At 45.5% G+C, this 24,974-nt stretch overlaps 1 protein-coding gene across 9 annotated transcripts in view; it reads left to right on the top strand.

Annotated features, from left to right (window-relative positions):
* The window catches only part of GPHN (gephyrin), a 602,360-nt gene extending 577,952 nt beyond the window's left edge, over nucleotides 1-24,408 (top strand). For 7 of the 9 annotated variants that reach the window (XM_045012256.1, XM_045012255.1, XM_045012251.1 and 4 more), the window contains 6 exons: nucleotides 6,083-6,170; nucleotides 8,620-8,693; nucleotides 10,194-10,258; nucleotides 19,355-19,458; nucleotides 21,735-21,831; nucleotides 23,402-24,407. In XM_045012256.1, coding sequence (XP_044868191.1) covers nucleotides 6,083-6,170; nucleotides 8,620-8,693; nucleotides 10,194-10,258; nucleotides 19,355-19,458; nucleotides 21,735-21,831; nucleotides 23,402-23,535 — 562 coding nt within the window. In that variant the 3' untranslated portion in view covers nucleotides 23,536-24,407. Of the gene's footprint in view, nucleotides 1-6,082; nucleotides 6,171-8,619; nucleotides 8,694-10,193; nucleotides 10,259-19,354; nucleotides 19,459-21,734; nucleotides 21,832-23,401 lie in introns of all 9 variants that reach the window. The other 2 variants (XM_045012253.1, XM_045012254.1) reach the window with 2 other exon arrangements.
* Nucleotides 24,409-24,974: the final 566 nt, after the last annotated feature.

Here is a 24,974-nt window from a genome sequence, read left to right as displayed (position 1 = left end):
ACTGTGGAACTCATTGCCATAAGAATTTAGCAAAATTCAAACGTGATTGTATATTCATATGGATCTCAAGGATATCCAGACTCGTAATTTTTCTTCAAGTTTCCCTATGGGTGATCCGTGTCAGGATATGCATGCGCCTGTGCACGCCTGATCTGAGATTTTGTCAGCCATGTCCACAGATCCAGCCTGTGCCCAACACACCCTCATACTCTGATGCAAGGATATACAGGGAGGGGCGGACCTGCACCACCACTCCAGTTCCTTCTCCATCACCTGTGTCTTGAGATGGAGAGTCACAGTGTCAGCTTACTAGCTGACCCAACTTGTTACTCTTCTATCTTATTTGTCTTCAACGCCTGGTCCAGATGGCAGCGTGTATGTTTGTATCACCCCTGGCAAGACTACACTTCTTATGTCTCCACACCTAGCTCAGGTCTGCCTACATGCACAACAAGCACAACGTGTCCAAGTAGGTGTCAGTACCTGTGAGGTTCCTTGACTGCCTCAGCAAGTGGAAGGATCCCCTGAAGGTTTGTGTGGAAATTCCATTCGCACGTTCTTCTCCCACAAAGATCATCACCACCACCACCTCCCTGATTAAATTAAAATGCAGAGCCCCCTGGACCGGTGGCCAGGACCCAGGCAGTGTGAGTGCCACTGCAAATCAGCTCACGTGCCACCTTCGGCACGTGTGCCATAGGTTGCCTACCCCTGTGCTAGACAACCAGGGCTGCAATGTATTTTATAAATAACAAGGAGGCGCAAGATCCCAGGCTTTATATGCAAAGTCCATAAAATTATGGAATTGGTGCATATCCTACTGCATAGAAATCTCAGCGATTTATCTACCAGGGCTACAGAATGCCATAGCAGACTGCTGGAACAGCCATTTCCATCTCTTCGTAACACCATTCAATGTGAAGTGCCGGCACTTCTGCTCAAGGAGGCGACATGGTCGCAACTTTCTCAGAGATGCCCTTCTTATGTGTCCCATTGTATGCTTACCACATCCCCCATGCACTGCTCCTCAAATTCCTGAACAAACTGAAACAAGAAAGATTGATGTGCATTCTTATAGCACCATCATGGCCAAGATTTGTTTGATTCCCAGATCTACTTCACCTATCCCTGAAGCTCCCTGTTTGTCTTCCTCTGACAGTGAACCTTCTGACTCAAGGGTTAAGCACCATGACCCACCCCAAACTCCCATCATTGCACCTCAAAGCCTGGCTCCCTGATGCCTCTCTAGCATAGAACAGGCTTGCTCTGCAAAGGTTCAAATAGTTCTGCTGAACAGTAGAAAACCAGCCACAAGGACAACTTACCTTCAGAAATGGAAGTGTTTTCAAGTGTGGTATGCCCAATGATCCATACCTTCTCTCAAGTCTTTCCTCGCACACATTCTAGATTTCCTGCAAAATTTAAAAACCATGGGTTTATTTCTGAGCTCAGTTAAGGTTCACCTGGCTGCCACTACAGCCTTTCACCTCTCCCCATCAAGGGGTTTTCAGTCTTCGCTCAGACAACCACTGTGAGATTCATTAAGGGTCTATTTAACCTTTTCCTCCCATCAAAAAACCTCCTCCACAATGTGACCTCAAAGAGAAAACTGCCATTTGAACCTATGGGGAGTTGTTCTCTCTTTCATTTTTCTTTTAAATCCTCATAGCCATCACCGTGGCCAGAAGAGTTGGGTAGGATACTTTTGGTTGACCCACTATACAGGGTGTTCTATTGCAACAAGGTGACATTACATCCCCACACTCGCTTTCTACCAAAAGTTTCATCATAATTTCACATTAATTAGGACATTGATCTACCAGTGTTTTGACCCAAACCTCACTGCACTAAAGAGAGAAGCCAGTCTCTACACACTGGATGTAAGAAGAGCTCTCGCCTTTTACTTGATAGGACTACGCCTTTCAGGGCTTTTCCCAGACTCTTTATTTCCATCATGGAAAGAGTGAAAGGACACCCAGTGTCCACCCTAAGACTGTGAAAATGGGTTTCGAGATGCATCTTAACCTGTCACAACGCCTCAGATACGCATCCTTCATTTAGGGTGATTGCCTATTCCACCAGGGCTCGGTCTACCTCTGTGGCCTTATTGAAGACCATATCCATCTTGGACATTTTCAAAGTCCACCACCTAGTCTTCAGTGCACACATTTTCCGAGCACTATGCAAACATGCATGCTTCTAGAGCTGATATGGCCTTTGGTGAGGCTATTCTACAGTCTGTACTGAATCTGTCTCTTCAACATCCTTCTTCATAACTGAGGTACTGCTTGGGAATCTCCTGATGTGGCACACTGATAGGAACAATAACTCAAAGAAAAAGAGGTTACTTAACTTGTTCAGAAACTGGAGTTCTTTGAGATGTTTATCCTACAGATGCTCCACTACCTGCCTTCCTTCCCCTCTACTTTTGAGTCATTTTCTATGGACATCATGGTTGAAAAAGAACTGAAGCAGCAGCAGGTCCACCTATCCCTATATATCCTCTTACAAGGGCACGACGCTATGTAGGGCTCAGGCACAGACTGATGGACAGTGCTGACAAAATCTCCAATCAGGAGTGCATGGATGCATGCACATCTTGAAGTGGACCACTCATAGGGACAAAACATGTCAAAGAACTCCAGTTACTGTACAAGGAAAGTAACATCCTCTTCATGATGATAAATATTCAGGAAAGGATGATATTAAATCTCATGTTTCACGTCTTAAGACAATCTCTGACTATTAGAAATCAGAATGAGATGCAATGTGGGGGCATATTTTCTCACATCTGCCTACTGCAAGGTTTTGTTACTTTCCTCTGAAGCTTCTGGTAGTGGTCACTGTTAGAGACAGAATACTAACCTAGATGGACCATGTGTATAATAAAGTATGGCAATTCCTTAGTTCCACCATAACGGCCCGCTATTCTTCACAGCCTCCTGGAAATGAGTATTTGCAGATGGGATCTTGTTCTATTATCAGTTTTATCAATGTCTAGGGCATTTTTAGCAGATCTTCGTATGTGAACACATTATCAGAGGAAATCAGAATGAGCTCAGGGATGACCACTTTTAAGCTTAATTAAAAACCTGCCTTTTTTGCAGAAGTCTTCTTACAATGATAATATATGGGGGGTGGAGGCAAAGAAAGGGGAAAAAGATTCAGATGTTTAACTCAGAAAGATGGCAAGAAGAGGGTCTGTTATGGCCTAAAATTGATGTTAATAGGAATTCTGAATTCAGAGCCTAGATTCTACACAAATAAAGGCTTCATAACTGTGATAGACAAATTTCATTAGCTGGTTTGCAAATAACTCAGGCTAAATAATCTTGGTGTGATTTCATAATTAATATTTCAATTAATAAATCAAAACAAAGCACAACATCCACTAGAGAGCAGTATAGACATTCTGACCAAGATTTTCAAAAACAGGAACCTTAATTTAGACTCCCAGTTCCATATTAAAGTATTTAAATATGTGATCTGACTTTCAAAAGTTCTGACAACTCAGCAACTTCCATTAATCTCAGTGAGTGCTGCTGGAAGCTCATCACTTTTGAAATTCAGGCCTCTTATTTAGGCACTTAAATATGGATTTAGGAGACAAACTTTAGGCTCCTATTTTTTGAAATCTTGGCCACCATATGAAACTGAAATAGTAAGAGTGGTTTATACTGAGATCAAAATCCTCCACTCCCACTTCTTAAATCACACAGATGCTATTTAACTAAAAGAAAGAGATTTTGTCTTTTTGTGGTTTTTTTTTCTTGTCACAGCTGGTTTCTCTTTCCTTACATTCTAATCCCTCTCTCCCTGCTACAGACCTTTATCCTTCCAGCTGACACATTGGAAAATGAGCATGTATCATGTTATTCTTCTTCTACCCCATTCCACCCCAGCACTTAGTTCCACTCCATGAATCTGTCTGCAGGAGTGCAGTGAGTAAGGGGGCAAACGTTCTTACTTAGAGCTGGGCAGGAATTTTTCGACAAATCAAAAACTGTTCATGAAACCAAGTTAAGTTAGACAGAAAAACATTTAGTTTTGAGATTTTCAGACAAAATCTGGGTTTTTTTGGTTCAAAATGACTTTTCATTTAGAAACTTAGACTAATTAGATTGAAAAAAGTTTTTTAAACATTCAAAATCAAAATGAAACATTTTGAAATTATCAAAACAAAGTGTTTCAACTGACCCAAAGTTTTGTTGTTTTGGGGGGGGTTATTTTTTATGCGTGAATATTTTCTAGATTTTGACTTTTTGTCTCTTCAATTTGAGAAACATTTCAAAATCTTTAAAATATTTGCAAGTTAAGAAAATAATTTTCCACCCAACCCTACTCTCACTGCATTTTCCTAAAGAAAAAATACAACATCGCTGAACAACACCTGCATTATGCCACACCAGTTATGGAAGTTTGTGGAAAAGTGCTGGCAGGTCACTCACTCTCTGCATATCTGCTATATAAATGATGTCTGTGGACTCTCTGTCTGGTGTACACTACAGTAGATGGTGTTACTTTTGTATATCTAATGTTGTAGAAAAAATTAATTATACTATATTGTATTATTTAAGAAAGATTCCCAAATGTGCTGAGGACAATGTGCTGAGGACCAAGCAAAGGGATCACTCTCACCTTTTTTAATCTTTATGAATAGATTTATTGCTCATGACAATGGGAGACTAATAGCGCGGACTAGAGCCTGGCAAAGTGTAGTCATGCACTATGCAAACTTCCCACAAACAATGTTCCAATGCACCTAAATCCTAACCTGAAGGTCATTTTCCTTTTCCAGTGCCAGATCCCCTTCTGCTGTTCTGCCAGTACACCTCAGTCCTAACCTGTAGTGCCCCCTATTGCTCTAGTCCTGCACATTTATAGACCTCTACCAATGATCCTCATAGACCTCTTGGCTAGAACCGTATCAAATTCCATGGTGTTTGATTAGATCACTTGCTTGTGAGTAAACCTGGCTTATCTACTTAAGAAGGCTGTGCAGTCGTATGAAAGAAAACAGAGAATGGTGTAACACTACTGCAAAAAAAAGCAAACATCATTTTGGGATGTATTAGCAGAAATATTGTAAGCAAGACACAAGAAGTAATTCTTCTGCTCTACTCTGCGCTGATTAGGCCTCAATTGTAGTACTGTGTCCACTTCTGAGTGCCACATTTCAGGAAAGATGTGGACAAATTGTAGAAAGTCCAGAGAAGAGCAACAAGAATGATTAAAGGTCTAGAAAACATGATCTATGAGGGAAGATTGAGGAAATTGGGTTTGTTTAGTCTGGAGAAGAGAAGACTGAGAGGGGCATGATAATAGTTTTCAAATACATAAAAGGTCGTTATAAGAAGGCCGGAGAAAAATTGTTCTCCTTAACCTCACGATAGGACAAGCAGCAATGGTCTTAAATTACAGCAATGGCGATTTAGGTTGCACATTAGGAAAACTTCCTATCAGGGTGGTTAAGCACTGGAATAAATTGCCTAGGAAGATTGTAGAATCTCCATCACTGGAGATTTTTTAAGAGCAGGTTAGACAAACACCTGTCAGAGATGGTCTAGATAATACTTAGTCCTGCCATGAGTGCAGGGGATGGGACTAAATCAGTGGTTCTCAACCAGGGGTACATGTACCCCTTGGGGGTATGCAGAGGTCTTCCAGGGAATACATCAGCTCATCTAGATATTTGCCTAGTTTTACAACAGGCTACATAAAAAGCAGTAGGAAAGTCAGTATAAACTAAAATTTCATACAGACAAAATGAGAAAGTAAGCAATTTTTCAGTAATAGTGTGCTGTGACACTTTTGTATTTTTATGTCTGAGTTTGTAAGCAAGTAGTTTTTAAGTGAGGTGAAACTTGTGGTATGCAAGACAAATCAGACTCCTTAAAGGGGTACAGTTGTCTGGAAAGGTTGAGACCCCTGGGCTAAATGACCATTTGAGCTCCCGTTCAGTCCTACGATTCTATGATTACCTCATATTTTGTGTGTGCAAAGATCTATTTATGTTTTACTTTATGCAGTACCTAAAAATATTTCTCTGGCCATTAATCTCTTTGCTTTGATTTTCTTGCAGCCCAGATGATTTACTGAATGCATTGAATGAGGGTATCAGCCGTGCGGATGTTATCATCACATCAGGAGGCGTGTCCATGGGTGAAAAGGTATAAGCTGAAGCATGGTTACTACATTTCAATAAGTATACCAGGCATGAGGTCAGGAGGTCCTGATGGCAACTCCTAATGTATCCATGATTATTACCAGAACATTCCAAGTCCCTGGACCCAGCGCTGGTGGATTAATTAAAAAAATAATTTTAATACTGTCCTTTTTTTATGCTTTTGTTTCAATACTATAGTGGGTGTGTGATATTGCTGGGAAGATTCTAAGTGTTGTTGGAATCAGCCCTTTCCAAAATCTTCTTGTACCTAGTTTTCATTTAAGGAGTGATCATATAAATGTAGTGTTTGTGAAAGGTGCTGGATTGACAGCATCTGAAGACTGAAGACTTCTTTTTATCCACAGAGTAGCTAAAATGTGAGTAGTAGCAGTGCAAGCTACTCTGCAAGTGAATGTGTAAAACTGGTTCCTTCTTACTGAAAGATTTGTTCTCTGAGTGTATCAGAGCTATATCTGCTGACCTTAAAATAGTTTTTGTTGTGTTTTATTCCTCTTACCTCTGCAGAGACAGCACACAGAAAAGACAGTGAGGTGGATAATTTGCCTTCTTGTGAATCATCAACAGAATTGTTTGCTAAATTGCAGTTGGTAGTACCTGTGCAAAATCAGTGAAGACAGATGTCACAAAGGGCATAAATGGGCCTGCAGAACCTTTAAAACTTGTGGTGACATATGAGAAGGACAAAACTCAAAATGACTTTTTTATCCTAGGTTGTGTTTGCAGGAATGGCAGTTAAAATAAACATTTACCTAGGTGTAACAGAGCAGATTTTATATGGAGTCACTGAGAGATGATAAACAGTAAGCTCAATGGTTCCATTTTTAGAGTCGGTTTTCTGAGCAGGTCCTCTCTTCAAAGGTCTAGAATCTTGCATTAAGGGAGAACTAGAAACATTTTGTTGGACCAGTAAAAATTACTTTCAGGCTCTGTAAAGTCCACAGTCACTGGCCCTGGAACTGTCATCAGAAGGAAAGTGTTGATTGATCCATGAATTTTTAGAACAGTGGTGTTATGCAGACACATGGCCACTAGGAACTGAATTGAGACCACCACCTCTTTTCACAAAGGCATCTGAACAGCCTTTGGATGCCTATAATTTTTGGTCACTCTCCATCTAGACTGAATTTGAGACAGCAGCCTAAAGCTGAAAGGCTCCATATCTTATTACCAGATCCTTGACGCATCCATCCTTTTTCTATTGGACTCTTGGTAGTGTACATTAAATATCTGAAGACATCGTAAGGAGAATTTATATGGCAAATTAAAGACAAGGACTTAAGGGAGTCAACAATCAAGAATTTGTGTCATGACAGAAAAAGGGTCACAGCTTTGGACAAAATAGATTTAAGAAAAAAAGTCAGAAATCTGTGTAGGGACCTCAGGTTCATTGCTTCTAAAGTCTCTCTTTACTGACAATTCTTGCAGGTGATAACCTAATTTAAGATGCATGGAGTAGAAATAAACTTATACAGGCTTGTTATTTTCAGTTATGATACACATCTGTGAGAACAGCTATTATCAAGAGAGAGACAGCATAAGGAATTCCGGACTTCTTGAACTAATGGATTGATTGTGTTGATCCAAAATAATTTAACTTGAATTATTAATTAATTATATTATATTATATTATATTATATATTATAACAATGCATAGAAAACGTAGGCTCACTAATTTCCCTCTTACAGAAACTTTAAATAACCTATAGCTGTGAATTATATGCTGTCCCCAAGAAATTACAGAAAATATAGTGACAAGGTGGGTGAGGTAATATCTTTTATTGGGCCAACTTCTGTTGGTGAGAGAGACAAGCTTTAAGCTTTAAAGCTTGTCTCTCTCACCAGCAGAAGTTGGTTCAATAGAAGATACTACCTCACCCACTTTTTCTCTCTGATCTCCTGGGACCAACGTCGCTACAATAACACTGCAAAGAACTACAGTGACCTCTTGAGAGACTTTGAGGTCTATGGTGCATCCTAGTTCTGAAAGGTACTGGCTGATCACTGAATTCCACTAGTAGCTAATTTACAGTCTCGAAAGAAAAGTCGTTTTATTGGATTTGAGTCTTGGCCCTGACTTATAAAGAAAAATGTTTTGTCTTTGGAATGTATGCACCAGATTTCACAAGCTGGCATTAAAAATTTCCTGTAGTGAATATCTTTGGACACTTTGAAGATGCCAGTACTGCAGTTGACTGTGCAAGGATCCCTGTATCCACACTGAGTCAACTGCATGTTCAGAGTCTAAAAGAGTTATAGCTCCCTCTTCCTCACTCATCTTTCTGCAAGTTACTCCTTTCTAGTATTGGAAATTCCCTACTAGTTTATAACACTTTAAACAGGGCCACCATGTACACAACATCTTTGATGCTGTAAACCACTGTAAAAAACTTTGATGTTACTTTAATTTTTTTTTCTTTTTTTAATGTAAACAGGACTATCTTAAACAGGTGCTGGACATTGACCTTCATGCACAGATTCACTTTGGCAGAGTTTTTATGAAACCAGGGTAAGAAATATTTTTCATTTTGTGGCCCTGATTGAGTTTACCTTGTGCCAAATCTGCTACATGTGGTTTTTGTTCTGTTTTGGTAGAGATGCTATTTTAAAACCTAATATAAACCATTGGATAGTTGGATATGGGAAAGAAGTAATATTAACCCTAACTAAATTAGTCCTTACCATTGCTAGTGAATTTAACCAGAATTGAAAGCTTACTGCTGATCAGCAACAGATATTTATGTGTTGGAACTCACAGGAAAAAAATCAACACATTCAAAAATGTGCAGAGCCCTAAATATGTTGCCAGAGCTCAGACACAAGCTTTGCTATGAAGCAGCTGGGAAATGGACGGACATTCTGGCTGTTGATATGCTCATTAAGCATTTCACTTCACTTCAGAATTCACATCACCCATATTGGTACAACAAGGAGCTTTTAAATAAGAGAAGGGTGGAGTAGGATCTAGGTTGTAATGCTCCTTGTTATCTAAATGTTGCATATAGGAATTCTGAAGTGATGCAGGATGTTTTATATGCTTGTTTTATATATAAACACACAGAATGTACTACTTCTGCCTCACCACTACTTCACTGTAGTGCTAGTACTGTGCTCTGTGGAGACACTGAAAAATGTGGGTCTTCTGGGAGCAGAGAATTCTTTTCTCCAAATCCAAGACTATGGAGTCTTTTCTCAGCTCCTTGTCTCAATAACTATTGAGGGTGGTTTGTTTACACACTAGGTTGTTCAGGATTCTAAATTCTGATTGTGGCTAAAGCTGGTGCAGGGCTGGTTGGTTGGTTGGCTAGTTCTTAATAATAAAGAACAGGTATGAAAAACAGAAAATACCTGTTGTAGCAGCAGAACTTTTTCTAAATAGAATGAAGGCATTTGGCAAGTCCTTTACCCTTGGAACATTAAGCAGGTCCCAGGTGGATGACACCTGGAAACTCTGTGTTTTAATAGTATGGGAGAGAGATTGTTTGAGTTAGTACGCTAGAGGCTGGGTCATTTGAGAGTGGCTGCCCAGAGGCTCAAGGAATTGAGACAAGAGTCAGCAGGAAGAGAGAGATCCAGAGTGGGCAGTGGGAGTTGTATGGTTAAGAGTAATCAGTCCTTTATTGGGATTATATGGGCTACTACAATATGAATAAGTATTAATAATACTAGAACAATTTAGGAGGAAAGGATATTAGCACGAGGACAGGAAACTGGGAGGAGATTTGGTTACTAGGAAGAAGGATCAGCATTTGAGGAGCAGGTTAAGGTGATTGTTGGGATAGAGGGAGGGATGAGGACAAGGAGATGAATTTAATCAGCTTAAATTCTTCAACACAATGTAATGAGGATGATTATGCTCACAGTGCTCTAAGGGTTAAAAAGGCAGTGACAATAAAGGAGAGAAGGAAAATTTCATGAAAGGAATGGATGGGAATCTGTACATTATAATAGCACAGCCACGTTAGATACGAGTTCAGTGTATTTATTAAACAACTTTCTTTCCCCCTAGCCTGCCAACAACATTTGCAACTTTGGATATTGATGGTGTACGAAAAATAATCTTTGCACTGCCAGGTAAGATATTTTTGTAATGATTTTTGTTGCTCTCCACAGGTACAGAGATCCATAAAATAAAACCAGGATGCCTCATGAAGGTCAGAGGCCTGGCACTTGCTCTCCTAAGCACAAAACACTTGAGATTTTCCCACCAATTTTTATTCAGGAAAGGGTTTATTTGAGGGTATGCTAGAGAGTTCTTACCTCTGTCTAACCATGTGATGGAGCACAGGACCTACAGTGGTTCTGTCCAGAGACTTCCTTTGTCTTTTTAAAGAATATAGTGCAGTTGTCCTTTCCTCCTATTTCCCCACCCTCCCAATGGATATTCTCTGCAGGAATATCTGTGTTAGTTAAATCACAGAATCTGACGTACCACTAATATAGACAAAAACTAGACAGTCCCAGAATATGTCACAGAACTGTAGTCTTATTTGTCATTCTCAAGCTGTGACAAGGTGCATGAGGTAATGTCTTTTATTGGACACACCTTGTCTCTCTAATATTTACTCCTGAGGGCATTCTGCACCAGAAAAATAAAAATCCTATGCACAATACTTTAAAATACTGCAAATGTTATTTGTCAAATAAATGTGGAGGCTCCAGCATGGCACTGGGGAGCACAGGCCACTGGCTGCACAGAGGTGAGAGATCACTATGCAGCTCCCTCCCGAGACACAGACTCAGCAGTGAGGCCGCACCCAACCCTGACACAACGCAAAGACCGGGCCTGCCCCAGAAGCACCCCAGGACCCTGCCCCTCTGTGCCAGGTACAGGTGGACAGGCTCAGAAAGGCAGGATCCAAGTGTGAAGAGGCTTAGTGTGCGTGATCCACATGTGGGTTGAGAAGGTTCTGTGTGGGGCAGTCTGGGAGCGGGTGGCTCAGTGGGGGATCTGGGTGCGGGGGGGATCTGGATGCATAGGTGCTTGTTGGGGGGGGTTTCTGCATGCAACGGTAATGAGATTCTGCAGGGGGTCCAAGCGAAGGTGGTTGGTGCTCAACGGGGGGAGGGGGCGGGTCTATGTCTGGGGGATAGAACTTGGCTGGGGTGTGTGGGTGTGGGGGGGAGTGGGGCTCAGTGGGGTGGGGATCCAGGTATAGCTGGTTGGGGCTCGGTAGGGTGGGGATTCAGGCGCAAATAGCTTGTTGAGGTGGTCCAGGTGCAGGGGGAGTGGGGCTCATCAGAGGGTCTGGATGCACAGGGGTTGGGTGGATGGGGGAGCAACTCCCTGTACAGGGATCCCTCCCCCTGCAGCTGAGGAGTGATGGATGCAGGAAGCGGGGAGCGGGGAGGAGTGTGCAGAGCTTCCTACAGCCAGGGGAGAAATCTGGGTGTGGGTCTGACATGGCCCTGGATGCCATGCACGGGAAGAGGAAGTCCCATCCTCCCCAGTCCAGGGACTGGCAGCTGAACCTGGCCCAGAGTAGGAGCCACCAGCCGTGTCTTCCCCAGTCCCACCCCTTGCCTCACAGTGATTTACCTCTCTGCCAGCTGCTGTGGGCACCCAAAACCAGGGCCGGCTCCAGACCCCAGCGCGGCAAGCACGCGCGTGGGGCGCCCCTTTCCCGGTGGGGGGTGGCAGGCTGGGCCGGCGGACCTGCCGCAGTCATGCCTGCGGGAGGTCCACCGGAGCCCCGGGACGACCGGACCTGCTGCAGGCATGACTGCGGAGGGGGCGCTCGTCCCGCGGCTTGGCTGGACCTCCCGCAGGCATGCCTGCGGCAGCTCAAGCGGAGCCGCCAGACCTGCGAACCGTCCGCAGCTGTGGGAAGTCCAGCCGAGCCGCGTGACCAGCGGACCCTCCGCGGTCATGCCCGCGGGAGGTCCGCTGCTCCCGCGGCTCCGGGGCGCCTCCCGCGCATGACTGCTTGGGGCGGCCAAAAAGGTAGAGCCGCCCCTGCCCAAAACACACTGCTGGGGAGGGTCACATGACCGCTCCTGTGGCTTCCCTTTCCTTCCCCATCAGAAAGTCATTTTTCTGCAGGGAAGCAAAGAAATCTGTGGGGGACATAAATTCTGCACATGCGCAGTGGCTCAGAATTCCTCCAGGAGTAAATATCCTGGGACCAACACAGCTACAACAACACTGCATACTCAAGCTGTGTGACTCAAAAGAGGGCATTATTGACTCACTTCACTGTATCTCTTTGAAAACCAATATGCACAGAATGAGGGCAGGTATACACTAGAAGTGCTACATCAGTGCAGCTGCATGTGCTGACATAGTGTCGGTATGGACAGTGCTCAGGTCAATATATCTTGCATGGCTGTGGGGTGTCTTTTTCATACCCCTGAGAGATGTAAGCCACATCGACTTAAGCGGTAGTATAGACCTACCCTCAGTGTTGCATTAGCAGTGTGGACAGGAAGCTGCATATTCTGAAGCTAGGAAGAACTTGCTTTACTCTGTTTGCCTTGCATGCGTTTGTGACCACAAAAGAACTGCACTTCTTCATGAGATAGTAATTTTTTTTTTAGATATGTGCTTAGGGTTTCTTTCTCTCCTGTATTGATTGTTTTCAGGAGAGAGATGAGAAGAGCATTTACCTGATTGTATAATGTATATTATTAGAGTTGTCACCAAGGACAGCCCAGGTGTTGGCAAGAAGTGTGGTTTGTAAAAAGTAGGTGGCACTCTTCTTTCTGTCAATACTAAATCTCAGTAGCTGGTGCTAGTCCCTCTGAATTAGTATTAAAACAATTTGCTGGCATGATGTTAGGGGGCATTATACTGCCAAAAACCAACTTCCCAATGAATACCTAAAGAATCTGAGCATGTGCAGTCATTAAAGATCCCATGACACTTTTTACAAGAGTACAGGTATTATTCTAATGTCTAGTCTAAACTATAATCTGATAAATTACATTCTTCTTTGAGTGATTGCTCAGGTGTATTCCACAGTAGGTGTGCGTGTTCACCACGTGCACCGGTGCTGGAAGTTTTTCCCTTAGCAGTACCCGTAGTGAGGGAGCACCGCTGTGACCCCTAGAGTGGTGTCTCTATATCGCGCTATAAGGGGAGCTGCGCACTCCCCCCCCACCCTCAGTTTCTTCTTGCCGCCAGTGAAGGTAGTCGGAACTTCGTGCTCCAGCTCAGCTGTAGCGCTTCTAGCCTTAGTAGTACAACTCTTCTTCGTAGATTACTTTTCTAGTTAGTTGCCTGGCTCGGGGCATGCCCCGTGCTCCAGGCTTCAAGTCATGCGACCCCTGTTGCAGTTCTATGCCCAGGAGCGACCCACACTCTCAGTGCCTTCGCTGTCTGGGCAAGACTCATGTAAGTGAGCGTTGTAAAATCTGCAGATCGTTCAAGCCTCAAACGAAGCGTGAAAGAGATATCCGACTCCGGGCCCTGCTAATGGAGTCGGCATTGGCACCGGCATGCCGACCTGACTCAGCGCTGGGCACTGCGTCATCGGTGCAGAGCAAGGCTCCATCCACCAGTCGGCACCGCTCCCCCGCCAAGAAGCAAGGGAAGACTCAGTGGCGCCAAGAGAAGGACAGGAGTGAGGCCGGACTGAGTTGGGCAGCCCACGATCCCCCTCAGGAACCAGACCTTCGACTCATGCTGAGCGGAGTAGTCCGGTCCTGTCCACACATGCCTCTCCTGCGGTGAGAATGCCGTTGATGCTGGAGGCAGCACATGCAGCACATGACATCCTCACCCTTCTGGTGCCAGGTGCGCCGCCTGAGACGGGCCCCTGATCCCGAGAGAAGCCACCACTGGGAGCTCATCAACCCTCCCGAGTCCGGCATAGCCCCCACTCCGAGGACAAGATACCTACCCGTTCCGAGGGGCCCATCCCGGAGCCCATACCAGACTTCCACTCCATTGGCCGATTCGCCTGAGAGGGAGTCTCAAGGGTCCTCCACTACCCACAGAGGTTGCAGGTACCGAGACAAGAGGTGTTGACGCTCCTCTTCCCACCAAAGTTATAGGAGCAGGTCTCGACACCATCAGCACCGACGCTCAGATTCGAGTGTTCGCTCCGACAGACATCATGCTCGGAACGCCCCTTGACCGTGATCGGCACCCAGGCGTCGTAGCCATGGTCGCCGGGGGGAATCTAGAAGCAGCACCTCTGACGGGTACATGTCTTCGTCGTCAAGGTCTAAATCTTGAGGTCGGCGCTGACATGGCCGTGGATGCTCCTGACACTCGTACGGCACCGGGCGTTCCTCAGCGACTTCGGCACCCAGCCGCCCATCCCCAGGCCGCGCCACCCCCCACGATCAAGCAGCTCCGCTCAGTCCCCAAGCGGGTCAGTGGCAAGGGGTGCCTTGGCAAGGGCAGTGGTGTCAGTGGGCACTGTGGCCTCAATTACCTGCACCGGCGAGACCCTGTTCAGTGACCGGGGCATCACAGGTGCACTCTACATCCTCACCCCGGCACTGGGAAAAGTCAACCGGTACCAAACCAACGGCATCGCACCTGGGCTCAGACTTGGGGGTTGAACCACTGGTACCGCATGACGCCCTGGGGGCAGAACCGGCCCCCTCTCCGGCACCGGAGGAATCCATAGCGGCGCCACCACCCGCCCTACAGGAAGATTTTAAGGCTCACCAAGAGCTCCTTAAGTGGGTGGCCTTGAATCTCCAGCTTCAGGTTGAGGAGATGGAGGAGCTGTCGGACACCCTGTTCAACATGTTGTCCTCCTTGGCACTGGGCCGTATGGCCCTACCTCTCCACCACGGGGTGGCCCAACATATCGACTTCGCTTTGGCGAACCCCGGCCTCCTTGACACCTATTTCTAAAAAGGCGGAGAGAAAGTATTTTGTGCCAGCAGAGGGGCACGAATACTTGTACTCTCACCCGGCACCCAACTCTCTGGTGGTGGAGTCTGTAAACCACCGAGAGAGGCATGGTCAACCCACGCCCACCCCCTAAGGATAAAGACGCCAGGAGACTGGATACCTTCGGCAGGAGGGTTTATTCATCGGCGAGCTTCCAGCTCAGGGTGGCAAATCACCAAGCCCTACTGAGCCGGTACGATTTTAACTTATGGGGGTCCCTGCCAAAGTTTGAACCTCTTCTCCAGGAAAGGGACAAGAGGGAGTTCAGAGCCTTGGTTGACGAAGGAGCGGCGGCGAAAGCGGCTCTTCAAGCGACTTCGGACACAGCGGATACAGCAGCCGGTTTGATGACCTTGGCCATTTCCATGAACAGGGCGTCATGGCTCTCACTGTCGGGGCTGTCCGCGGAGTCCCAGTCCCTCATGCAGGACCTGCTCTTCAACGGGAAGGCCCTGTTTGCAGATCAAACAGATATCTGTCTGCATGGGATGAAAGACTCCTGCACCACTCTGCAAACGCTGGGCCTATATGTCCCGCCAGCAAAGGACAAACCCAGGCCACAGACCTTGGCCCCTCCAGCTGGAGGCAGATATGAGCCCCTACCTAAGAGGCCGAGGGAGCAGAAACGCAGGTCCCAACGCCAGTCCCGCTCGGCCTGGCAACCTGGCCCCTCAAAGGGCAAGAGGCAGGGGAAGAGGCGCTTTTGACTCTTTGCGGGGGGCCACTGGGCCTGTTGCCAGAGAAGCCCCCCAGTTAATAAAGTTTGTGTTCTGCAACCATTTATCTGCCTTCCGAGTGCAATGGTCCTGTATAACGTCGGACCAGTGGGTCCTCAGCACCATTTCCAAGGGCTACATGTTGCAGTTTGCTTTGCCTCCCCTCCATCATCCCCCACCCCTGGAGGTCCCCGGGGACCCAGTGCATGCCCTCCTTTTAGACCAGGAGGTGACGCGCCTCCTCACCCTGGGTGCGGTGGAGAAGGTACCTCGGGAATTCCAGGGAAGAGGATTTTACTCCTGGTATTTCCTGATTCCGAAGGCAAAGGGCGGGCTCAGGCCCATCCTCAACCTGCGGAACCTCAACCAATTTATGGTACATTACAAGTTCCGTATGGTTTCCCTGGCCTCTATTATTCCATCCCTAGACCCGGGGGATTGGTTCGCAGCCCTGGACCTCCAGGATGCGTATTTCCGCATCCATATTTTCGAGGGTCACAGGCGCTTCCTCCGCTTCCGGGTAGGACAGGACCACTACCAGTTTACGGTCCTTCCCTTTGGCCTCTCCACGGCCCCCAGGGTTTTTACCAAATGCATGACGGTAGTGGCAGCCCACCTCAGGAGGAACGGGCTGCAAATTTTACCTTACCTGGACGATTGGCTCCTCAAGGGCAAGTCTCGGTCCCAGGTGCAGGCCCAGATGGAATTTCTGCTGGCCACTTGTGAGAGTCTAGGCCTAGTGATGAAAGAGGACAAGTCCACGTTAGTGCCGGTTCAGCACATACACTTCATAGGGGTGCTGTTAGACTCGGTGGTGGCCACGACCTCTCTCCCCCAGGACAGGTTCGAGACACTCAAAAGTCTCATAGCTTCAGTGACGATGGCAAGGGTGTGCCTTCAAATCTTAGGCCACATGGCAGCATGCACCTCCGTGGTGCGACATGTCAGGCTCAGAATGAGGCCCCTCCAACTCTGGCTGGCCTACCAACATTCCCAGGCCAGGGACGACCTGGACAAGGTGGTCACGTTACCTCCCAACGTAGTGGCCGACCTGCAATTGTGGTCCCTCCCGAGCAACATGTTACAAAGGATTCCCTTCCAAGAGACCCCTCCCTCACTAGATCTGGTGTCGGATGCCTCAGACCTGGGGTGGGGAGCCCATACAGGGAGCTTCCAAACTCAGGGCAGATGGTCGACCTCAGAATTATCCCTGCACATAAACGTCAGGGAACTCAGGGCGGTACGCCTGGTGTGCATAGCTTTCAGCCCACACCTACGGGGAAAGATGGTCAGAGTCCTCATGGACAATACGGCCGTGATGTATTACATCAACAGGCAAGGGGGCACGCGCTCCTCGGCCTTGTGCCAGGAAGCCCTGGACCTATGGGAATTCTGCATAGCCCACGATATCTCTCTGAGGGCTTTTCACCTATCCGGCACTCGCAGTACGCGAGCCGATCACCTCAGCAGGGTTTTCTCCCACCAATACGAGTGGTCACTCCACTGGGAGGTCACCCAGCAACTCTTCCGAGACTGCGGCGCTCCCCAGGTAGATCTCTTTGCTACCGTCCAGAATCGTCTCTGCCCGCAGTTCTGCTCCTGGGCAGGAGGGCAATCTCGGATGCGTTCCTGATTCAGTGGTCGGGCCACCTGTTCTATGCCTTTCTGCCATTTCCCCTGATAGGCAAGGTCTTACAGAAAGTGAAGGCAGACAAGTCGAGGGTTATCCTCATAGCCCCAGATTGGGCCCGGCAATATTGGTACGGAACCCTTCTGCAGCTTCTAGCTGCCCCCCTGCGCCGGCTGCTGCTTTGGCCGGATCTCCTCTCCCAGGAGGGGGGATGCCTCCTCCCTCCCAACCTGGCCGCGCTTCATCTGACAACGTGGCTGCTCCATGGTTAGACGAGGAGGAAGGGAGGTGTTCGGAGGATGTCAGGCAAGTTCTTCTGGAAAGCAGAAAGCTGTCCACACGACGGACCTACCTGGCCAAATGGTCTAGATTTTCTAGGTGGGCGAGAGAAAGGGCTACTTCCCCATCATCCGCATTGCTCCAACTCATTCTCGATTACCTCCTGTCCCTTAGAACCCAGGGGCTAGCTCCCACCTCGGTCAGGGTACACTTAGCGGCCATTTCAGCTTTCCACCCTCCAGTGCATGGTCACTCGGTATTTTCCCATCACATGACATCCCGGTTTTTTAAAGGACTGGATCGGGCATTCCCTTGCGCCAGGCCCCCCGGTCCCGCTATGGGACCTGAACCTAGTGCTCTCCCGCCTCATGGGTCCCCCTTTTGAACCCTTGGCCATGTGTTCCTGGTCCCACTTATCATGGAAGGTAGCGTTCCTGGTGGCAATCACCTCAGACCGCCGTGTCTTGGAGCTTAGGGCCCTAACCTCGGAACCCCTATATACGGTCTTCCACAGGGATAAGGTCCAGCTTTGCCCACACCCTGCTTTTCTGGCGAAGGTGGTCTCGATTTTTCATATGGATCAGGACATTTTCCTTCCGATACTCTGTCCCAAGCCCCATTCCTCTGATGAGGAACAACACCTACACATGCTAGATGTGCATAGGGCACTGGCCTTTTACCTAGACCAAACCAGGCCATTCCGGAAATCCCTGCAACTTTTCGTTGCATCGGCTGAACACATGAGGGGGCAACCGGTTTCTACCCAGCGAATTTCCTGCTGGATCACCTCGTGCATACGCACGTGTTACGACCTGGCAGGCATTCCCCCGCCGCCTATTGTGAAGGCACATTCTACGAGAGCTCAGGCCTCGTCAGCCGCCTATGTAGCTCACATCCCTATTCAGGACATTTGTAGAGCTGCCACGTGGTCCTCTGTCCACACCTGTTCATCGCACTATGCGATTGTCTCCCAAACACGAGATGATGCTGGGTTTGGTAGGGCGGTACTCCATCCCGGAAACCCTTAAACTCCTACCCACCTCCATCAGATATAGCTTGGAGTCACCTACTGTGGAATACACATGAGCAATCACTTGAAGAAGAAAGGACAGTTACCTGTTCTGTAACTGGCGTTCTTCGAGATGTGTTGCTCAGGTGTATTCCACATCCCGCCCTCCTTCCCCTCTGTTGGAGTTGTCTGGCAAGAAGGAACTGAGAATGGGGGGAGTGTACAGCTCCCTGTATAGCGTGATATAGAGGCGCCACTCTAGGGGTCGCAGCAGTGCTCCCCCACTACGGGTACTACTAAGGGAAAAACTTCCGGCACCAGTGCACATGGCGAGCACACACACTTACTGTGGAATACACCTGAGCAACACATCTCAAAGAACGCCAGTTACAGAACAGGTAACTGTCCTTTCTGTGGCCCTAAATTTCCCTTTCAATTTCAGTTGAATACAATATTCTGCTTCACTTCTTGTCCTAAACTCCTGAGTAGTATAGTTGTTTACTGCTTAACAACTGCCATATGCCACTCCAGATTTAAGTGACGTTTTTTCCTGTGTATATAGTGTGAAAAGCTCTTTGGAATCCTTTAGGATGAAAGTTGCTATGGAAATGTGAGATTTTTCATCATTTTACATCTTAACTCAGAATTACTCACATGTGAACTATTGTTGTGTTTTGCTCTCTAGGAAATCCTGTATCAGCTGTTGTCACCTGCAATCTCTTTGTTGTCCCAGCATTGAGGAAAATGCAAGGCATCCTGGATCCTCGGCCCACCATTATCAAAGCCAGGGTAAGGACTTTCAAATATAGGATATTTGAAAAATATATTTGAGATCCTGCTGTCTGACAGCCCCCGCCACCACCACCCATACTCTGTCTAACTTTGGATATCTCAGCACTAGAGATATGATGATAAATTGAAGGGAATTCACAGCAGAGAATAGATCAGATGACTAAAGGAGAATGATTTGGAAAGATTGCAAAAAGCTAAATATAGATTGGATTTGATTAAACAAAAACTAAAGGTCATAAGACAATTGCTTGAAAAGATGTAATGGGTGCTTACACTGAGAAGGGACAGGAATAGTTTAGGGTTGGCTTAGAGGTTGCTATTGGAGGCCCTTTCTCCAGTCTCCTCCCCAACCCCAAGGCTGAGTGTAAAATTTCCACCATGCTTCTTCCAAGCTACTGTCAGCCCAGGGAAAGAGGAGACTGGATCAAGGAATCAAGCAATTCCCAGTTTCCTGCATAACAGTCCAGAGAGTCCTGTTAGGCCTATCAAACCAGCCCATCCACATACTTGCAAATTTGCTCATTTAACATCATTCCTAGCTTAATTTAATGATCATTTTAGCTCCTGAACTCACTGCAAGATGGATCTGTTTTTCATTTACACATTGCTGCATCTCTGTTTCATTTTTCCCAGACCCTTTACTTTGAATATGGGGTAATATCAGTCTCATTCATGCATGTTCCTGACAGTGCAGGTTGCAACTCACTGAGCAAAGGAGGCCATTTAACACTTATGCATTTCATAAGCAGCTGGCTTTCCCTCTAGCTCATTCCTCCAGTCATTTTCTGGATTTGGAAGGGGGCTAAACTCTTCCAGGCTGGAATTTTCTGTAGGTGCTGTGTAATTGTAGAACATGGCAGTGTTTTTATGAAGTGCTGCCATTTCATTGAATGTACCAGCTGTGCATAGGGCACCACTGAAGATATACATGGTCCACTAAGCAGTACTGAAGCAAGTCGAAAAGTACTGCATTTATATCTAATCCAAGAAGGATAAGAAAAGCAATCCTAGCTGGTATTCCAAGCTGACACCCATAAGCTTGCAGCTGACATAATGTACTAAAATGTTTAAAGGTCATTGATATCAAGAAATGTTCTGCTGAGTCATATTGATGTTACATTTGAAAGAACTGACTGTCCAAAGCCCAGAACTATGGTGGTGAGGTGGGGTGAGGATGGACTTTTTTACCAGAATTTTGAGTACACAGAGAATCTAGGAAGGTCAGAGACATAGTATAAGAGCATAAGAAAGGCAGTGCCTGAAAGAGTAGCTCAGACAATTGCAGGAAGAACTGCCTATGGGAGGGCACAGGATATGGTGAGTTCAAGCACGTGGACTGAAATGATGAAAAGAAAAAGGGGGAAAGCAAAGGGGATTTCTGTTAAGCTTTTCTCAGCTGTTAAGTTTGTGTAGAAGGATTACCTAGAGATGCAGGAAACATATAGTCAGCCCAACTTACTTAACCTATCAGAATCCTCTCTATTCACATCAGAATGTTGAATGAAAATAGGAAGGTTTTGAGGTAGTGTCTATAAAATCACTGTTGTGTCCATGTTTCTCTCCTCTTAATGATGTCTGTTTCAAATTTGCTCAGTTTAGAAAAAATCTATGGACTTGTAAACAGTCAGTGCTGCAAACACTACCTGCGATCTCAACAGCAAGCTCTGTTCTTTCTGCCTCTTAACCAATCATGCCACTCTGTCCAGGGATCCTATCAGATCTCACAAGGATTGGGCTGTAGGAAGTGCTGATGGTGATTAACTAGATGCCACTCTTCCCTCTGTGTCAATACCCAACCAATACCACAGAGTGTCATTAGTGGGAGCTGCACTGTTTGAAGCACCATCTTTCGAATGAGATGTAAGCCTGAGGTCCTGACCACTTGACTTGCCCATGGAATTTTTGACAGTAGTAGGGAATATTATCTCTTGGGTTTATCCGGTTGAGATAATTACTTCCTGCCAATCTTAATTCTCCCTACAATTTCAATTGCATAAATTACTCTACAGTCCTAGTCCTAAACAGTTATATAATGCTGCTCTGCAGTTAAAAAATCTTTTGTGTTCCATCCCAGAGGTGGATAGGTACTTGGAATAAAAAGTATTAGCTGTGTGAGTGTGAGTTTACCCAACCTTCACCAGTAGTAAATATTCTACAGTCAGAATTGAGCTGACAATCCTGTTGCCAATGACTAAGGCAGAATAAAGTCTAGCTTGTTGAATGACATGTGAATGAAAGCCTGTATCTTCTTTCTTTCTTTGCTTCTCCTGCAGTTATCATGTGATGTAAAATTGGATCCTCGCCCAGAATACCATCGGTGCATACTGACTTGGCATCACCAAGAACCACTGCCTTGGGCACAGAGTACAGGTTAGCCACTTACGTAGACTGACACACCCACAAACAGGCTCCCAAACATCCACCATACAAACAATCAAACACATACACATATTTACACATTTATGCCTATAACTGCACATTTGCCAACATACACAGGCACACACACACACCTGCACATACTTACATGCAAGTTCACTGATGCTGTAGAACACAGACTTGCTAGCCTACGCCAATTTTTACACAGTTGCTTGCCTTCATGCTCCCTGACACACATTCATTTGCATATACACAGCCTGCCTATTTACACGTTCTTTTGCATAAACATTCACTCATACTTGTTTGTGCTCTCTCATAGACATGCACTTCCTCACATGCTCACTTCCACACTCATACATTTACTAAATACAAGTTGGGGCATGGATGGGAGCTGGGTGATTTAATTTAATGCCAAATAAACAGAGATGTTGCTAGCTGAATGGGAGAAACATTCAGTAGAGATAGCTGAGGGTGGTATCTATTCTCTCAATCAAGAGGATATGGCCACTTTTTACACAGGATTTGCAATCTGGGGTGCTGTTCGATCCTCAGCTGCTCCTAGATTTCTAGGTTGAAGCAGTACTTGAGTAGTTTTTCCATCAGCATGTGGCTAGTAGGTTGACCTTGCCTCTCTCTCAGATGGATTTAGATCATGCTGCAGTTACTTGTGCTTTTGTCACCTTCAGATTGGTTTAAAACAATACATCCTACATAAAGCTTTCCTTGGAGACTACCTGGAGACTTGTTAGTACTGATTGTGTCTCACTGCTTACATAGGTAGATTTCGCACATGGAGCTCTACACCTTTGATTCCAAAGTCTGAACAGGCACTTCTACATCTTGAGCCATTCAAGATGCTGATTTTTATCTGTAAAGCTTTACATCGTTTAGTTCCTGGTTATTTTATGCACTACCTCTTCTCTCATGTTCCAGGCAGACAGTTGATACCAACTGGAATGCTCTCACTGTCAGTCCCTAGGTTTGAACACCAAGAAGCCAAAGGCAGGGTATTCTCTGTTGGGATTTTTGCCGCTGTATTTCGCTTCACAGTTGGTCCAGCAGAGCTGAAATTATTCACTTTCACAACATATTGCAAGTCTGAGGGTGTCAAATGGGAGTGGGAGTTCAGAGTTCTTATGAGTGGATGAATTATGTAGATTGTGCTAGGTTTTTAGTTATTGTACGAAATGGATTAGACACACTTATACATTGTAAGATAACTATGGTGTCAGTGGAAACTGGAGGGAAGGCAATCTGAAAACAGGAAGATTTGAGAACATTGATGGAAAGGTGAGGTAGTAAGGGGAAGAAATGTTGGAGCTCGAATAGCAAGGAGGACAAGTGAGTGAATGGAAGTTTGGAGAACCTGGAAAAAGTAGGCTGCCAAATTCTCTCTCCTGGGTTCTCTGTAGGTATTTGCCATGTGTCCGTTAAGTATCCAGACCCCATGCTCCATGACTAAATTAGCTCCATGATTCTCCTCCTAAGAATAGCCCTTTTTTCCATCTTCATGTATTGTGGTAGTAGTACTGTTAACCGCAGTCTTTCTCTCACTCTGCTCTAGGAAATCAGATGAGCAGTCGTCTGATGAGTATGCGTAGTGCCAATGGACTGTTGATGCTACCTCCAAAGACAGAGCAGTATGTGGAGCTTCACAAGGGCGAGGTGGTGGATGTCATGGTCATTGGAAGGCTATGATGTCACCAGCAAGAGTGAAGCTTTGATGCATGTCCACATATCATTGACTGTATCCTGTAATATGCAACGGCACAGCTAGTTTTTCTGAATTGGATAAAAGTTGATCAGTATAGTCAACATCTTGAACTATATTTCAAATGGAATTTAAATAAATACCTTTTAAAAAAAACTTTAAAAAAACAAATCTTAACAAAGAAATTTATTCTGATTATATCAAAGCAACTTTTTCCTTTCTTGCAATTGCTTTGTGTGTTCAATGCTAGTTCTGATAGCAGTAGCTTTTAGTAGACAGCAGTAGGTGCCTGCAGAACTTGTGTTTTTTCTCATCTTTAAGATACAACTACTTATGCTCTTAAAACAAGGCTGTCTGCTTATTTATACTAGCGTAGACAACACTTGGATTTCCCTTATTAGTATGCTTCATAACTGCTTCACAGAGAGCTTCTGCTTGTTCTTTATCTTGTATCTCGTGTTGATGTGCACAGTGCCAAAAGCAGAGTGGCTGCACTGGGAACCCGACCAAGCCCCGAGGTTTCCCCCCTCGCTGTGCGTTCAGGGATATCTCTCGGCCCAGCAGCCACCCGGCTCAGTACTCTTGGGCAGTAACTGGATACCTTTTATTTGAACAACAAAAAAAATTGCTTCCTTAAGTGCTGACAGCCTTTTTAACCAATACATTTAAAGATGTACAGAACTAAAACCTAAAAAAAAAAAATCAAAGACTGATCTTGTACAGATATTAATGTTACCAGCATTCATGTGGAAATCAAATGAGCAAAGAAATAAAAATAATGTTAAACAACTCTGTACCATAACATTTTCTGTAATGATATTGAAACTTAAATGAATAAAAAAAATTCCTTGATCATTATTTAAAATTTCACCGTTTTAGCCTTGTTGTTTGAAAATAGGGAATAATGTTTCTTTCAGTTTTGGTGGGGAATGGCTGGGATAAAAGGAATTGTCTATAATGAGTGAACTGAAATTAGACCAAACTGAAATGGTAGACTGTTCTAAGTAAACCTCTAGCCCAATATAATGCGGTCCTCAGGAGCCAAAAAATCTTACCGCGTTATAGGTGAAACCGTGTTATATTGAACTTGCTTTGATCCACCGGAGTGCACGGCCGCCCCCCCACCCCTCCGAGCACTGCTTTACCGCATTATATCCGAATTCGTGTTATATCGGGTCGCGTTATATCGAGGTAGCGGTATATAAGATCTGTGGAATAGTCTCCCAGTTGAAGAGGTGGAAGAACCCATGACTGGGTTATTTAAAACTAAACTAGAAAAGGCACTGAAGAATATGCTGTGCTTTCGTTGAATTGCATGACAATTCTGCACTAACCCCTGAGATGTACTAGAGGTGGCCTAGTACTATAGGTCCTTTCTCTCCTCTTCATGAATCTTTGATTAATACCTTGTCAATTCACAACTTGC

The sequence above is a fragment of the Mauremys mutica genome, chromosome 4 (assembly GCF_020497125.1).
Source record: "Mauremys mutica isolate MM-2020 ecotype Southern chromosome 4, ASM2049712v1, whole genome shotgun sequence".
In the NCBI taxonomy this organism is placed as follows: Eukaryota; Metazoa; Chordata; order Testudines; family Geoemydidae; genus Mauremys; species Mauremys mutica.
This window is presented reverse-complemented; position numbering and strand designations above follow the sequence as displayed.